Source organism: Pteropus medius, unplaced genomic scaffold (genome assembly GCF_902729225.1).
Source record: "Pteropus medius unplaced genomic scaffold, Ma_sr-lr_union100, whole genome shotgun sequence".
Lineage (NCBI taxonomy): Eukaryota > Metazoa > Chordata > Mammalia > Chiroptera > Pteropodidae > Pteropus > Pteropus medius.
This window is the reverse complement of record NW_024355205.1, coordinates 32,533,260-32,550,736: the sequence shown is the minus strand read 5'-3', so window position 1 is coordinate 32,550,736 and position 17,477 is coordinate 32,533,260. Positions and strand designations below refer to the sequence as shown.

The 17,477-nt window shown below is 48.3% G+C and overlaps 1 protein-coding gene across 3 annotated transcripts in view; it reads left to right on the top strand.

Annotated features, from left to right (window-relative positions):
* Positions 1-17,477, top strand: part of RUNX1 (RUNX family transcription factor 1) — a 228,986-nt gene that overhangs the window by 155,751 nt on the left and 55,758 nt on the right. For all 3 annotated transcript variants that reach the window (XR_005651692.1, XM_039857650.1, XM_039857649.1), the window contains one exon: positions 11,427-11,531. Coding sequence is in view for 2 of the 3 variants with exons in the window: in XM_039857650.1 (XP_039713584.1) it covers positions 11,427-11,531 (105 nt within the window). In the remaining variant the exon portion in view is untranslated. The remainder of the gene's footprint in view (positions 1-11,426; positions 11,532-17,477) is intronic.

Here is a 17,477-nt window from a genome sequence, read left to right as displayed (position 1 = left end):
TTAAGATATGGAAACGTACTCGGGTTCTGTGAGCGTAGGCTTGACGGGGTGTTGGGGTGGGGGGTGGATGGGTGGTGGCTGGAAGGACAGGCTGCGGGATGGGTGGCCCCGCCGCTGGGGACAATCTTCCCTTCCTGGAGGACTCGCCCTTTGCAGCCCCGCCTGGAACATCGCACAGGTGCAGGTCCGCAGGAACCAGCAGAGACAATAAAGGTGCACCGCTGGCTTCTCCAAGCTCATCCCCCACTCAACGCGTCCCCCCAGCCCCACCCAACGCTTCAGTCAAAGGGCCACAGATCCGCACATCCAGGAACACGAACCGATGTGGTGGGCAGTGTCCCCTTGAACTAAAATGTGCATCATTGACAGACACCTTGCAGACACCCCAAAGGCTCTTTATTGCACTCGTGAAATAAAAATGGGAGAAATGCATGAAACGAGAGGAGAAGGGGCCGAGACCTGATTTGCTGGCCATCTCCGAGACGGCCCTGGGTTTCCCGTCCACAGGCTGGGTTTGCAGGTAGCCCAGGAGGACAGATGGCTGGGTTCTTCAGGCGCTTTCTCCCACCTGCCTGCACCTGTTAGTTCTGCCATCACCTGTTTTCCATACTAAGACTCAGGGAAAGATGGCTTGAAAAAAATGTCTGAGCAAAAGAGTCCTCTAGTCGTTCTCACTGTCTCAAGGTAGTGTCTGCTGCAGGTTGAATTCCTTGAATAAGTCTGGCCGCCAGGGCTTCTTCCGGTTTTGTGTTTATTTTTGCTCTGCGTGGAGACCCTCACTTTCTCGCCCCAAGTGTGCGCCTGCTTCCTTGAAGCTCTTCACAGTAAAGCAAGCGGCTTCCAGGTTCGGCATGGAGATCAGTCACACATCGAATCATCCGGGACGAGTGAGAGTTAACTATACACGTGGGAGCACCGGAGCGGTGTCTGAGCCCGGGACTGTACAGAGCCCACGTGTTACCCCTGGACGTGCTCGAGGCCTCTGGGGAAAGAGCTGAAGGACAGCTATGGCACGCACGGGTACACGGCAGTGGTAACTGAGACCCCCTGGCAAAGACGGGCCCGGAAGCCCTTGCAAGGTGGACTCCCAAGAATTTTCGAAACACGGAAGACCAGCCCTTAACTGGAAAAGCACCACGTGGTGTCATTGGTAACGAGATCGGTGCCAGACACGGAGCGGGAACTCATTGGACATCTTTGGATGAGCGACTACCCTGAGGCTCTTTTCACCCCGGGCAGTAGAGCCTAGTGGTTAGTGCCTGGACTTTACTGGGTTTCCTCTGAGAGCAGGATGCCCACGCGGGGCACCACCAACATTCGAGGCTGATCCTCCTTCCTTATGGGGCCATCTTGCACATCACCGGATGGTTATCAGCATCCCTGGGCTCCACCCCGTAGCCAGTAGCATCCCCCTCTGGGTTGTGGCATTGCCAGATGTGCCCTGTGGAGGGGGAAGGGTCACCCCTGGTTGAGAACACTGGCTTACAGCTGCGTGTCCCCAGGCGAGTTACTTGGCCTGTTCGAGCCCGATTCTACCTTTGTGCAGAGGGTGCAGTGAGGGTTACCTGAGATGAGACATACTTTAGGTATTATTACTCTGCGTGGTAAAATCGATTAGACAAGGGAAACTGTGAGCCCATGACAAACGACAGCCAAGACCTGATTTTTCATGTGTCTTAATGGATGAGTTTTCCAGGAGGGAGCAGCAGCCCCCATCCATATTTCTCAGCCCCGCAGAGCCCTCGAGTCACGAAAGGGTTATCCACAGTGGCCACTGAGATTTCAGATGGAGGAGACGAAATCAAATATGCACTGTAATTCGAAGCACTGCTTTTCATGGGAAAAGACGTTCCCCCAACTCTGCCCTTCCGAGTCTTTTGTCCGAACATTAATGGCATGCAAATGTTTATGATTCATACATGCCCCTTTAATTCTCGATCGTATTTTAACAATAAACACTGCGTTTTCACAATGAAGCCGAGTCATCCGCTTGTCCTGCCGCCGGGTCCACAGGCTGGCACGCGCTGGCATCGCATTCTTCCTGCAGTAATTGCCGACTCCACCCAAGCAAAAGAGAGGTTTGTAGCGATGCCTCGATGCCTCGGCAGCTCGCCCTGGACGGCACATCCTGGCTGCTCCCCCGGAAGCCGCATGCAGGTGGTGTCTCAGCATTTTCAGGAACTGCAAGTGAACATCCATGCACGTTCTTCTGTTTTGGGCCACATGTAAACAGAGTGTTGATTGATCTAGCTGTTCCTTGGAAGGTACCTGACGACGCTGTCATCTTACATTCTGTTCAAATCCATGGGCCCAGGTGGCAGTAAAGCCATTGTGTCCCGTGCGATATGCCTCTGACGCATAAAGACACAGAAACACACACATCTATCTGCGATTACTCCGTGAGTTTTTGGAGGACTGGGCACGCTTGCAGGACTGGCTTCCTAAGATGTGCTGGCCTCAGTCCGCCCGTCTGTGCAATAGGTGTGACAGTGCCTTTGCTACCTGCCTCCAAAGGTTGTCAGGATGATTAAAACGAGGCGATGTGTGTGTAACACCCCCTCGACAGTGTTCCCCCTTCTAAGACGAGAATCCCCGAGGCAGGCGGGAAGCATGGGGAGTCAGCACATGTCACTGATTCGGAAAGTGAGGGATGCTGCATTTTCCATCATCCGCTCCTCAATGGCAAAGAACTCATGTTCCCTTATCCTACTAGGAAGCTTGTTCAATGAGAATGCCTAAGGGGCAGTGGGAATTTCATAAATATTTGTAAATGAACAACAATAATACAGTCACGTGATGGGCCTTGTGTTTTCCGTGTTAATTGATGAGTCTCTGACAGGCTTTAGAGCCATTCTGATCGGGAAGTATAACGTCTATAGCTATTTAATTGGAATTGTGGCCCACCGCATTTAATGAGGTCATTTAATGAGGGCATTTCATTTATTCATTCATTCATTCATCCATCCATCCATCCATCAGATATGCGTTGTGTACCTCCCCGTGTGCCAGGCACTGAGCTGGCATTGGAGAGACAAAGTCCAGCCAAAGCAAAGCGGCAGACTTCGAGGGCTGGTGAGGGGTGACAGTGAAGTAGGCCATCGCTGCTCTGACTACTCGTCAGTGCCAAGGTGAAGGGACGGCTGTGACAGCAAATGAGTGGCAGTATGAGACCTAGTAAAGAGGTGAGGGGTCTTCCTGGACAAATTGTCATCTCGGTTGAGGTATTTCAGGGTGACGAGGAGGCTAGCCAGGTGAAAGGCATCAAGGAGAGTGTCCGAACAGGAGACAGAGCGGGGAGGAGCGCCCTGCCTGCTGGGGGAGAGCTGGCGAGGGCCTTGACGTCCCTGTTAGGAGTGTGTTCTGGTTTTAGTGAAATGGAGAACCGCCAGCGGGTTTTAAGCAGGGAACCGGCCAGGTAAACGTGGTAGAAAGATACTCGGAATGCAGATTGAAGAATGGAAACCGTGTTTGGAGGGTGCTTGGGGGCCTTAGAGCCTGACTCTGGGACTAAATACCCCCACTGTGTTCCTGTCCGGTGGCCTCGGACTTGGGCATCTCCAGCTCGCAAACACCCCATTTGGTCAATGTCACCATACCTGGAAGTCAGCTCCCACCAGGCCCAGCCTGCCACACCCCTGCCTTGCCTTCAGCCTCCGCCTTCTCCCGGCCCTGCCCCTACGCCCACTGCCCTCAGCACTTCCTGCAGCAGCCGCCATGAAAGTTAAAGGCAGTGAGCAGGACCTTCCCTTCAAAATAGCCATCTCTCCGCCTCTCTGCCTCAGAGCCATGGGACATTGGGCGGTGTGTTTGGGGTACTGGACGTGGGCACAAGCAGAATCAGGGCTAAGACTAGGCCAGCCCCAGGAGGCAACTTTGTCTTGTGTGGCCATAGCCTGGATGGTTGGAGACTGGGGAATTTGGTTCCACCCACCAGGGGGCTCTCTGGATGGAAGTACAGGGCAGCAAGCGTGACCTTGGCCTGAAGAAGGCTGTGAACTTAGGGTCTTGGGGTTATTTGCACCAATAGGATTAAAACTTGGTTCCTCAACCAGGATATGCAGGACCTGTGATACCAAAAGAAAAAGGAAGATCAGAAAGGAACTGTCAAATCTGGGAAAAGGAAACGCGAAATTGCGTGGAGCATCATGGGTCTTCGGGGTTGGGTAAATATTCCTTGTGAAGAGAAAGGCTTGCCCACTATCCCTTTCGTAAGGCTGAGCTCACCTTCTGTGCCACGAGAAAGGAAATCAGATGTCATAAAGAACAGGCTGACATATTGGAAGTTTATCGAATAATTCACAGATCCATTTGTCAAACATTTTTTTTATTGCCTTGGAACAGAAGATGCAAAGAGTAATAAAACCCTGTCCCTTTCCTCAAATAACTCATTTTTATAGAACATCTCCAGAGAAAATACTTCGTATGTTTTTGGTTTTCTCTAAGTAAGACAGCTATTTTTTTCAAATGGTCCATCATTCCAAACAAATGCTGTTTTGTTTTTTTGGAAAATTGAGCTCTGTATCTCAGCGCCTGACTTTAAGTTGATTTTCGGGGATTGTTTTTGTGCCAGTGGCTTGGGCCTCCCATCTGCATTTTGCCCACGTGCATTGCACGCAGGTGGATATGTGCCGACGTCTTAATTTAGAGAAACCAGGAAATTCCGTGCAACTTGAAGGATTTGTAGCCTATTCAGAAATCCCCAAATAGATCATTATACAGCTCCACGGTTGAAATGGTAGTAAAGGTTTGGGTAGGGAAATGGACAAAGGGCAAAGGCACGAATTTTGGCTATGAGGTGGTTCCCGTAGAAAAGTGAGAATTAGAAATTAGAAATACTTTGTGAAAAATACCCCAAATTCAAATTTCTACCAGAATCTGAGGGTGCGTTAATTTTAATACTTAGTTGTCTATGATCAAAATTAGATCCGGCACGATTTACATATAAAAAAAAAAAATGCAAAAAAGAGCAGAACTTGAGCCTTCCCTGGCTTTCTTAGTTTTCAAAAGCTGCATTTTCTCATTGACGTTTCCTTCCTCGCTCTCTGGGTGCTCAGAGTTTGCGAGCACAGTGATTTTCCTGCAGAGATGCACGAGCGAGTGAAAAATGTTGAGATCGAGGTTCCTAAGCCGTGTGACCCCCTTGGCAGTACGGTTCCTCGCGTGACAAAGGGCAAGTTTCACATCCCACAGAAACTGCCCCCAAAAGGAGAAGGTGACGCACGAATCCAAACCTGCACCAAGGAGAGTGACAGAAACGGAGCCCAGTGGCTGCGGAGCCGGTGCAGGTGGATCGTGGGCCAGCTACCCGGGAACTACACTTAGGGAGGGACTGTCACAACAGGGCAGGAGTAAGAGGGTCGCGCGTCAGACACACTGGCGAGGAGGACATGGCCGTGATGCGAGGGGCACGGACTTGCAAATGTCGTATTCCGCTCCTGGGCCGGAGCTGATCCCGACGGGCCTGTGCGCCTTCTCTTCCTCTCGCGCCCTTGGCCCTTTTGAGAGCAATTCGCAACAGTTCTGGGGCTCGGCCACTTCCCAGACGTGGTGAGGAAGTGGCCTGTGTGTCGGGCCCGTACGGAACTGCAGTGTCCAGCTGTGGCTTTAAGAGACCGCAGTGGCTGCAGAGGTTCACCAGCCACGAGGCCCAGAAACGTGGAGACTCATGAAGCACAGGCCTGGGGCCTCGTGGCTGCCTCACCTTGGTGACTGTGTCCTGGCAGCACGTGCCCTGTGACCTTCTTCCCGACTAAATAAAGCAGGTAGTATTTTGCCCTGGTGTTTGAATGAAAAAAACTCGCACTGAGGAGGAAATGGGGAGCATTTGGCCTGGCTGATTTAAAAAGCCCATCTGCCAGTCACAGTTGTGCCTGACAAAGGTCACCAGCTGACGGGGCAGGAGCGAACTTGAACTTCAAGTTCAAGTAGAAGGTCCTGATGGGTCTTTAGGCCCCATTCCATGGCCCCGCACACACCTGACCTCGCAACATCAGACCTCAATGCAGATGCGTCGCCAGGCCCTCCTCAGCTCCGGTCTATGCAGAATCGTGTTTATCACGTCTTTAATGATAATTAAGTGGATAGCTGCCGATTCATGATTTCATTTCACTTGCACGACAGCACGAGGAGGTGGGAGGACTGCTGTTACCCCCATTTCACAGACGACAAAGCTGAGGCCCCGGAGAGAGTGAGTAGCTTACCCAAGGCCACACAGCTACCAAGTGGCAGAGCCGGGATTTGAGCACAGGCGGCTCGGTTTGAGGGCCTGCGCCGTTCCCTAGCGCCCTGCGCATTGCCGCTCCCTCGGGACTGTAGAATCAACTCCTTGTCTTCTGCAGCTTCCAGGAGAAAATCAAGACACCCCTTCGCCCTCTTGCCGTCTCTTCCCACCTTCTTATTCAGGCCTAGTGTTTGTGCTTCTAAATAGTGCCCCTCCGGGAAGCCAAACACCAGCCAGCACCAGTGAGAAGGAAGGTCTGTGTCAATGCCCTCTTCCCTCAGCTCCCTTCGCTGCGAATCCCCACGCAAGGCGCCTGTGACCCTGCGGCTGGGTCCCGCGGGAGCACACCCAGGGTCATCCATGCGCCAGCCAAAGCCTCTGCTTGTCTCATGGGGCCAAAGCCAGGGCCGTAGGGAGCCCTGGAGCCTTTCCCGCCAGGGACTCTCTCAGGCTCCAAGATGAATATCAGTTCTCTCTCTGGCAGCCCCATCTTCCACCCCTGCATTGGGTCCTGCAGAGCCAGTCTGGGGGGCGGGGGTTGTTATTTAGCCGATCTGTTCTCCATTCCTCTCCTCTGGCTTCTTCATAGTCTGGCTACAACTTGCTGAGAAAAACACTTGAGAACCTTTTGCTCTCCACACCCACACACTTAAAATACCAGGCCCATAGGTCATTTGAATGAGAGAATTTGGCTAATAACATGTGAGCTCCAGGGTACGGCTACCATTTCTGCAGGTGTCAGCCAAGAAGGGCTTTGTCTCAGCAGGGTTGGGCCAGGGCGTGGCGGGGACAGAGAACGGTGGGTCCCGAAGCACAGAACGGCAGTCAGATGCGCACACTGGCTGGCTGTCCCTAGTTGTCAGGTTTAGTGCCAGGTCTGGTCGGAAGGACTCAAGGAAATGGAAGACATAGTTTTCCCAGAGTGGAAAATTGTCACACACACACACACACACACACACACACACACACCTGTGAGCACAGTGTCATCACTCATTACCTCTGTCTGTGAGGCAATAGGCAGACGGCCTGGTCAGAGCTGTAAACAAGAGCTCATTGTGAGGGAAACTACCAGAATATCTCTACCTTCATGAGCCACGCTACTGTGGCCAAAATGCCCCGCCTAGTAGCTTTTGCCAGACAGACACTACTTGTGACTGCCCATAAAATGATGGGCACGAAATAATAGAACTTTAATTATGAGCAGCGATTTCACAAATATTCACTTTGGTTGAATTTCACTCCCGATTAAGTCGGCCCGTCTGTGGTTAACCAGGGGGCATCATTAAGCACTCGACTGCCAGGAGTCCAGCTTCAGCTCAGGAAGAAACTGCTTTTGAACTATAATCCAGGCTTTCAATTAGCTGTCAAATACAGTTTTGGGTACATTAGAGTCATAGGGACTATTATCACTTTTTTGGGCAGTGGTAGAGTGTGTAAAAAAGAACTATACATCCATCTTCCTGGTGCTGATGCCACTGACTTTGCAAATAAGAGATTTAGGACCTCGTGACAATAACGTGAAGAACAGTGAGCATAAAGCTGGCAGATTAGGGTTCTGCTGTGTACACAAACTGTGCGACTTTGGGCAAATTACTTAACCTCTCTGAGCCTTGGCTTTGCTACCTATTAATCGAGGACAATAAAATCTATCTTGTTTATTTCGTGAGAATGTAGTGAGGACAAAATAAATAGTATTCGGGAAAGTGTTTGAAAAGTTGTAAGTTCTACAGACCCCCAAATGCTAATATTATGAAGACAATGATTCTTTGATGTCATTTAGGAAAGCAAGCATCATATGACCGTGGGAAGGCTGCCACAGGTGTGGGACCATTTCAGTAGGCAAAACGCGCAGGTGCCTGTAAAGCAGTTGTCACTTGTAGTGCGAAGACCAGAACTCTTAAAACATTCGATATTCGTAGTGGGTAAAATAGTGTTCCCTAAGAATTCGTATCCACCATCAACCTCAGAATGCGACCTTATTTAGGGGCTTTGCAGATGTAATCAAGTTATGGTGAGATCCTACTGGTTTAATGACCAGTGGAGGTTTGGAGACAGAAGATAACAGAGGAAGAGGACACGTAATGACAGAGGCGTTAGTTAGGGTGATGCTTCTACAAGCCGAGGAACGCCAAGGACCACCAGCAGCCACCGGAAAGAGGGGCAAGGCAGGGCAGGAAGGACTCTTTCACAGAGCCTTCGGGGGAAGCAGGGCTCTGCCGACACCCAGGACGTCTGGCTTCCAGAACTGTGAGACAATAAATTTCAGTTGTTTTAAGCCACCCAGTTTGGGGTAATTTGTTACAGCAGCCCCAGGAAACTAATACAGTATTATCATGGAATCTTTGAAATACTGCAGTAGCAGGTGACAGGCAATGGAGGAAGCACACGGGGCGTGCACGTGCCTACCCAGGGTGATGGGCCCCCAGGGGGCTGCATGGTCAGAGATAAAATCAGAGTTGAAAGTGACATTGGTTGTATCCCATGAACCCCTTTATTTTGCAGACCAGGAATCTGAGACGTGGAGAGGTCAAATCATTAGTACACAAACTCAAATCTACTCTCTTGCAGATGAGCTCCCCTCACCACACCCCTACACCCCCTACACGCACGTGCGTGCATGTGCGCGCGCGCACACACATACACACACACACGTAAACACACACCTGCCCAGTCACTGCAGCGGTGTCATTATTCACTGCTGTGTCTTTAGGGTCCCTTTTCCTTTTATTTTCCCATTTCTCCCCTCTCCCTTGAGTCCCCCTCCTTCCTCGCCTTCCCGTGAGGGTACCCGGTGGGTACAGAACACGACCCCTGACCTCCGGCCTTTGTAGCCACAAACCCCATTCGATCCAACACCCTGATCAATCAAAAGTGAAGAATGCTTTATAAGGCAGCCCCAAAACAGCCACACGGCAAATTGTCACGGTCAAGGAAGGTCACCCGGAACGTGAGTGACTGGCACCCAACTCGGAAGCCAGGAAGACCGAGGCGAGGGCTGGAGCCAGGAGGCCTGGGTGGCTGGCCAAGTGGCTGGAGGACGAAAGACCCCAAAGCAGAAATGCCATGGCTTGCAAGAGAAACTCGGAAGTGACGGGCCTGGCTGGAGTGGGGAGTGGGGGGAGGGGACTTGGTAGTGAGAAAATCCTAAAAGCTGGCTGTGGAATTCAATATTGATGAGACAGGCAATAATTCTGGAAGGTGCTTGACGGAAAAGGGACAGACTGACGAAATGCTCAGAGGAACGCGTGGGCGGGGCCGCGCCCGGGGCTGCGGCTGCTTGCTCCTCTGACCAGTTCTTAGAAAACCGGAGACTAAGATGGGCAGTGGATCTGGGCGTTTGCCTCCTCGCTGAGCCCTCCTCACTGGGCCTGGCCGGCCGCCTGTCCCACCCATCCCTCTACGTCAGCTAGATGCCAGGGTAGAAAACAATCCGGGCTGTCACCTGATGACATTTGAAGGATGCTCTAAAGATGGCCAGTCCCCAAGGCCAAAAGGATTCTTCTGCAGGTTCCAGGAGGGAAGCTGATGGCGACGGTAAACCTGGGTGCACGGCCTCCGGGGCTCCTCCAGCACGCTGGCCCGTGGAGCGCCCCTCGCCCCCGTTAGGTTGGCCGTGACCTGGGTTAGAAAGCCACATGGGACAGAGCAGGTTTTGTCATCCGACCATCACTTGGGATTGGTCTTATCATAGACTTTCAGTAGACAGAATGTCAAATCCTTGGGGATTGTTGGGTGGGGTTTTTCGTGATTAGAAATCACTGGCTTCCTGTAGCCAGAGGTTATATTGTCATTGAGCATTTTTCTATAGCCTTCTTTGGTATCAAAACATGCATGACTGTTGAAAATATGATGCTCTTTCTAACTTGGGGAAGGAGGACGATTTAATTTTTGAAGTGGTTTTGGAAGCAGCTGGGGGAATGGGTGGGCATGGTTGGTTTTTCTCTCGTTTCTTCGGAGTTTCATTTCATACTGTGCGATTAAGAGGAGAAAGCCTGTTTTCTGGATAACTATTATATTGGTGTAAGAGGTCTGAACATCATGCTTAGGCAAGCTTAGGATCCTGTATGGACTACGAGGAACAGAAGAGAAAATAATAAAAATGAGCAACGACACACTCACACGCCTTCCAATACCGTGCAACAGATACAGTTTTAATGATTTTACTGCTATTAACTCATTTAACCTCCCCCAATTCTATAAGGTAGGAAATGTTATATGTACCCATCTCCCAGGTGAGGGCACTGAGGCACACAGGGCTGGTGCCCTGCCGAAGGTCAGCTGGCCAGAATTCATCCTCTGAACCACTTGCCCGAGAAGAAATATTTTCACTTATTAATATATTTGCATATTCATAATTAAATTAATAATAGATTTATATTACATAATTTATATTAGTGATCATATTATAATTATAAAGTTAAAATAATATTAAAATAACTTTTTAAAAGTTATTAAAAGCATTGCATAAGATATATACAATGAAGACATGTTCACATTTCATAAGTATAAGAAAAAGGTTTAGATGGAAATTCATGTGCATATATATAGTTAGAGTATTTACTGAATCTCAATCTGTCAGTTACATATCCTTAAGTCCATGTATTGACTATAAATTAATTTTGTCCGGCTAATCTCATGAGTATCTCTAATAACATCTAACATTTTAAAAAATAAATATTTAAAATCAACCAGCAATCAGTATTTTTGAAATACAGAAAGAATAATTTTAATGTAGCTTATCCTCAAATTTAGGAATTCTGTCTCTTAACCCTTGAAGGTACAAACAACATCAGAGGGGCAAGCTGGATATGGTTGCTTTTATTCCCTTTTGGCCTGAGTTTATGAAGAGAGAAGTCAGCAGTGGGGGAAGGAGTGGACAGCTGCCGATCTGATCCTATGTCCCCTGGGGTCTTGACTTGAAAGAAAGTAAATCCAAATCTCTCCTGATCCTGTGTTATTCCTTGATGATTAAACAGAAGCCATATAACTATGTGATGGTGATATGTCCCTTCTAGACAAGCATCATAGGCATGCGTTTCAGAATTTAAGCAAAGCCAAACTCAAGGGCATACAGGTAAAACCAGTAACTTGTGCTGAAGACCATCCATCCTCTCCAGTTCGAGGGCGGGAAAGCATAAATTTATAGTCAGCAAATATATTCAGGCCATCACCTCATTCTTTCGTGTTCTCTTTTGTGTTCCCACAGGGAAAAGCTTCACTCTGACGATCACTGTCTTCACAAACCCCCCGCAAGTTGCCACTTACCACAGAGCCATCAAAATCACAGTGGATGGACCCCGAGAACCTCGAAGTAAGTGGGCCCCCCTTGGGGCTGGCACACCCTCTGGGCTGGTACACTCGGGCACCAGGGACGGTGGTGTCTCAGAATCCTTGGGTTCAACTGGCATCTCTCAAATGTGGCTAAAACTTCTGACAGGTGAGGACGTCAGGCCCCTTGCAGGGAGAAAGAGTTTTATTATTGACACTCTCGCTCTTCAGAGCTTGCGTCTGAGCACTGGGCTCTTTGTGTAGCCTCCTGTTAGGGGGCAGAAGGAAATCGGGCTGACTCGAGTGCAAGCTAGAACCTTTCGAGCTGCACGAGACCAGGGGCTAGTCCCTCAAATACACAGGGAATTTCAAAGGGATTAGAAATGGAACAGTGAATGGAAGATTGGCCAGGCCCAGGGGTGGCCAAAACAGGCCTGAGGGTCAAAATAGACCACCAGGGCCTGATTATCATCCATTCCGGCCTTCGATTCATTTGTTAAGGCTGGAGATGAAATCTATGAAAATGACCATTTTCTTTCGGTGCCATGGATCAAAATCTTATTACAGGATCGTTTAAAATAGAGAATGGGAGGGTAGAAGAGTGTCTGGGGGGGAAACCAGTAAATATAGAACGATGGTACCAAAAAAATAGCTCCGATGAGGAAAGCTTTTTAAAAAAGGAGTGGGGTTGTTTAGTCTGCAGAAAGATGTCTTCATGGTGATTTAATGACTATCTTTGAGTAAACACAAGAGTAACACTTTTTTCCAAACCACACCCTTCCCCGGAGTGGAGGCTGGGTCACAGTCCCGGATCTGTGCAACTGGCCGGAGCCCCTGCCCAGCATCTGTGTGCCTCCGGACCTTGTCAGGTCCCCGGTGGAAAATTCACATGCTCACTTCTCAGGGGGAGGGAGGTCCAGAAACAGGGCTTCTGGCTATTCCCGGAAGTTGAGATGCAGAGAGACCAAGTTGTAAAACAAAATGGTTATGAATCTGGGCTCTGGGGGCAAACAAGTGGAGTTCTTGTTCAGGCACTTAAGCCTTCAGCAAGTCACGGAGCTTCTCTGAGCCTCGGTTTCCTCATCTGCAAAATGGGGATAATAATGAGAACTTCTTTATACGATAAAACGAGATGACGCAGAGAACGAACTCAGGGGTACGGCTCTCTACCTGCCATCCTGTGATCAGCCCAGCTTGTGGCAATCTTTCCTGCTGTCCTGGCCACAGCCCTGTGGCTTGTTGGTCACGTGCTAGAACCATCCCAGGTGCTGCCTCAGCTCTCCCAAGGCCCCAAAGTGGGAAGAGCCCACAGAACCCCGCCCCCTCCAGGGATGACCACCTAGGACAGGGTTCCGTCCACGATCCCCTTGGTGCCATTTGCCACGCTCCGCGCCTCCCTCCACCTCTGACCTTGCTTTTCCCCTCTCGGCTTCCTCTTGCTCTGCCCAGACTCAGGAAACTCTGGACTTTGTAACATCCCCCGATGCCAATTTACGTGTGAAAAGAAGGCCACACACACAAACGGGACCACACAGTCACGACCAAACCCAGGAATGACTGTCAGCGCTTCCTAGGCTTCCCAAGTAGGAAAGACCAACAGTGCCCCTGCTTTAAACAGAAACACCAGGCAGGTGCCCTGGGCTCTCCACGGAGGACCAGAGAGGAAGCAGGCTCAGTTTATAGCAAGGCACAGGGTTGGGGGGCAGGCAGTTACAAGGAAATTGACTTCAAAGGTAATTAAACTTCTAGAAAGCCTCACTCGGCAGGATGAGGCTGCAGAATCTGTCTCTTTAAAAATAGAAGCAACAGCTATCTTTCGGACAGTTCAGATGCTGACCTGCCTGAAGGAAGAAGCTTAAACCATGTGACCCCTTGGCGCGCCTCAACTTCTGCTATTCTCCCAGGCATAAAAAAGGGCAGTTTTGACCCGTTGCCAGTATTTGCTGTTACCATTCAAAGAACTTTAAGAGGTGGTTGAGCTTTAGAAAACAAATGGCGGCCAGTGTGACTTTTAAGAACTGGCGGTCAGAGGGGACAAGTATGGGATTGTAATGGCCGGCCTATACATACTGTGTACTCTGCTTCCTGCTGTTTTATAACTTAAGAAAACAGTTGTCTCTGAGAAGGGCTCTTTGAACAGACAGAAGGGACTTGCTCCGGAGAGGGTACCCATTTTTATGGAGTCTTTCCTGCCAAATGGAATTTGGGGTCTAGGGAAAAATTAAAATAATAAGTATGTGTATGATATAAAGAAGCACCAGAGGTCCAGGTAGATAGCCTCGCATTTCACAAGGGACGTCTAGAAAGAAGTCAAAAGCACATAGGCTCCCAGGATGATTTGCATAATGCTGGCTTTTCTGTTCGCCCTGTGAAGCAAGGGGGCCACCACTGCTGTTTTTTTATTATTTGACTATCTTGATTCAAGTTGGGAACTGCTTCTTTTCGATAAAGCTCTGCTGACAGCCACTGTTTTGTTTTTTAAAAAAGATAAAACTAACAATCTTTTCCAGCTTTATTAAGATGTAACTGACATAACGTGTAAGTTTAAGCTTTACAGCATGATGATTTGATATGTGTGGGTATTGCAGGATGATCATCACAGTGAGATTAGTTCAGGCATCTGTCACATCACACTTGTGTGCGTGTGCTGAGAACTTTTAAGATTTACTCTTTCAGCAACTTTCAAATACGTGTTAACTGCACGTCACATCCCAGAGCATATTCATCTTATAACTGAAAGTGTCTACTCTTTGACCACCTTCGCCATTTCCCCTTCCCCACCCCTGTCCCTGGCAACCACCAGTCGGCTCTCTGTTTCTATGACTTCAGTTTTTTGCATTCCACATATAAGTGAGATCATACGATAGTTGTCTTTCTCTGTCTGACTCATTTCATTTAGCATAATGCCTTCCAGGTCCGTCCATGTTGTTGCAAGTAGCAGAATTTCTTTCTTTTTTAATGGCTAAATAATATTCTAATGTGTGAGACACACACACACACACACACACACAATTTTCTTTATCCATTCAGCTGTCGACAGACACTTAAGTTATTTTGGTATCTGTGCTGTTGTGAATAATTCACAGGCACTCTCTAATGTAGTGCTGAGAGCTCACTGCATGTAAGTCAGGACACCCAAACAGTGTCAGATATTCAGATATGCAGATTAATAAGACCCCTATGGCCTGTGAATTCAGGATAATTCTGGCAAAATGGCTCCGGCATCGCCAAGTCAAATAGTTTTGAAAACGTCTCTTGTTTCAATGACATCAAAGACTGTGAGAGCTAGAGGGGACCTGAGCGGGCACTGAGGCCTAATTGTGTCGTAGACGAAGCCAGAAATAGAATGAAGAGGCTCTGATACCTAATCCTATATCCCTCTCCGTTATCCATCCTTCCATCTGTCCATCCATCCAGTCACCTCTCCATCTATACCATAACATCTACTCATGGTCCATACAAAACTCCGACCTGGCTTCAGTAGCCTCGTGTTTGAAATAAGGTTTGGGCTTAAGTGACTTCTCGCATTTGTCCCAGCTCTGAGATTGTCTAGAAAGGGGAAACGGTAGGGCAGCATTGCAGGCACGGAGGCTTCAACTTGAAGCACTTGTGCAAACAAACAAACAAAAAAACAGAAAGAAAGCTTAGCCCATTCAATCTGCCACTCAGGTACTTAAGACAAGGACGAAGAGTTCAAGAACACACCATAGCTGTCTGTTGGCCAGGCCGATAGGATAACTTGTTGTTTCAGACCAGTAGGGAAATTATTCATTGTTGAAAATTAAATTTATTGTGAAGAAAGAGTACTATCAGGGGATATCCTCTGAGATCAGTTCCTACAAGAAAGATCTATTTTCAGTTCACAGGTAGAATCCTTAGTAGCTTGTTAACATAATGAAAGGTAGTCTTCTCTTTAAGCCCGAAAGAGAGAGTGAAAAGATTCTTCACACACATACACACACACACACACACACACACACACAATATCTGAGAGTTGTTTTTATGTGTTTGTTTGTTTTTTAATATTTAGAGGACCTAATGAAAAAGTCTAGCTTGCAGCCTGTGTCTGTAATATGATAATATCGAAATATCAAAGCACATTCTCTGCAGATATTTCATGAGATAATTTGAATACATGAATTAGCTCAGTGCCACGGAGGAAGATATTTTGCTAAGGTGGGGTTGAGGAGAGAGAACAGTTGGGACCCTATCTGACTCAGTGGTGGCAGGGGTCCGGGCGGGGGTGGGGCGCTAGTGAGTGGAATGGATAGTCATCCTGACATCATGAGCCATCACCTGCCCGGGCAGAAACCTGTTACATCTGGAACAATGAGTAACCTAATGAAAAATTGAAAAGATTAATAAAACAAATATTGGCCGTTCCTGGGACAACTTCTGCCCTGGGGTTAAAGAGTCTTTCACAGTCACCACGTTGTGCTTGAGCTCTTGAGATTCACGATCGCGGGTAACGAGGCGGCCGGCACTGTTACGTAAAAACGTTAGAATGTGCTGTTTTCCAGGGCACTAGTTTTCTTGCCAACGAATAGGGAGAATTTAACAGAGAGTGTTAATTAAAAGAGGTTGACTGACGGGCCTAAGTCCCCCTCACTCCATTGCTTTGTTAAAGACTGCCGACATTGCGTCACCAGGATAGAATTTTCTCTGATTTTGAATAGAAATAGCATACCCATATATATAAAGAAAAAAACGGGATCTTTATATAATAAATGGTGAGCACGTTTCAAGTGAAAAGAGGCGTATGTGCAAGGTCCCTATAAACTTACGGTGGTAACAGACCTAAAAGTACTTGAAACCAAGTTTAGCTAGAAAAGTATGGGATGAGCTAGAAATGTTTACAGATTGCTCTTGTGATGGACTAACATACAGTTATTTTTTGAAATATCATTTTCCTTTAATAATAAAAGCATCTAGTAATAATTAGTAATAATAGTTCACAGTGCTGTTTGCCCGACACCGTCCAAAGCACTGGCATATAATAGTTGGTTTCGTCTTCACAAGAACAGGTAAGGACGTCGAAGCAGAGAAAATCTAAGCCCTTGCCAAGGTCGCAGGTTAGCAAGCAGAACCGACATGCAGTCCAGACAGTGACTTCACAGACGCCGATGTCTGATTTTAGGAACTGTACCAGCTCTTCCTTGAGCGTCATCGTATTGAAATTTCTGTTTCGGAAATTCTTTTTTAGGAGAGTTTATCAATACGATTCTGGTTCACATACAGTTGTCTTTGAGAAAGCAGAACCTCGTGACCTTGGCTGGGGTCGTTTTGTACGGACAGGAAGGAATCGGAATTCTCCCTTGGGCAGGGCTCAGTGAAGTATATGCTGGGGGCAGGGGCATGAGCCAGTACGCAGCCACACTGTCGCGCGTGCGATGGTTTGTTCCGTGTCTGTCACTAGGGTCTGCTTGGGGGCCTGGCATTAATAGGGACCTGAAGCAGAGATGGTGCATGACATAAGCCTCTTCCTCCAGTGCAGGCATGCAGGAATAATGTGATGAAAATGACCTCCAGGCGAATAGTCTGAGAGCATTTCCCCCTTTGGCAAATCTCCCTAGAGGGCCTGTGAGCACAGCGTGCAGCCCGCTAGGAGCATGAACCTCCTGTGTCATTCTTTGCTCCTCCTGACTGGCCAGTAGAATGCCAGACAGTTTGTAGATCAGTGATCTCAGGATTGCAATGATCAATCCACAGTCGCTTTGTCCGCGGGACTTGCTCGAAGCATATCTTCCAGGTAACGAACAGTGCCCTGCCTCTTCCTTTAGATTCTTTTGTTCTTTCTAGTTGAAATCCTGACCCACAAAAGGAAAAGGACATCATCCTTTCTTCTTTCCCACCCAAATATATAATAGGAGACAGACAGAAGTTCAAAGAAGAGAAAATGTTCTATTTACTTGATTTCTTCTCCCTACTTTGAAAGGCATTTTGGTGCTAAATTGGACTCTTTGGGGTGACTTCCACTGATACTCTAATT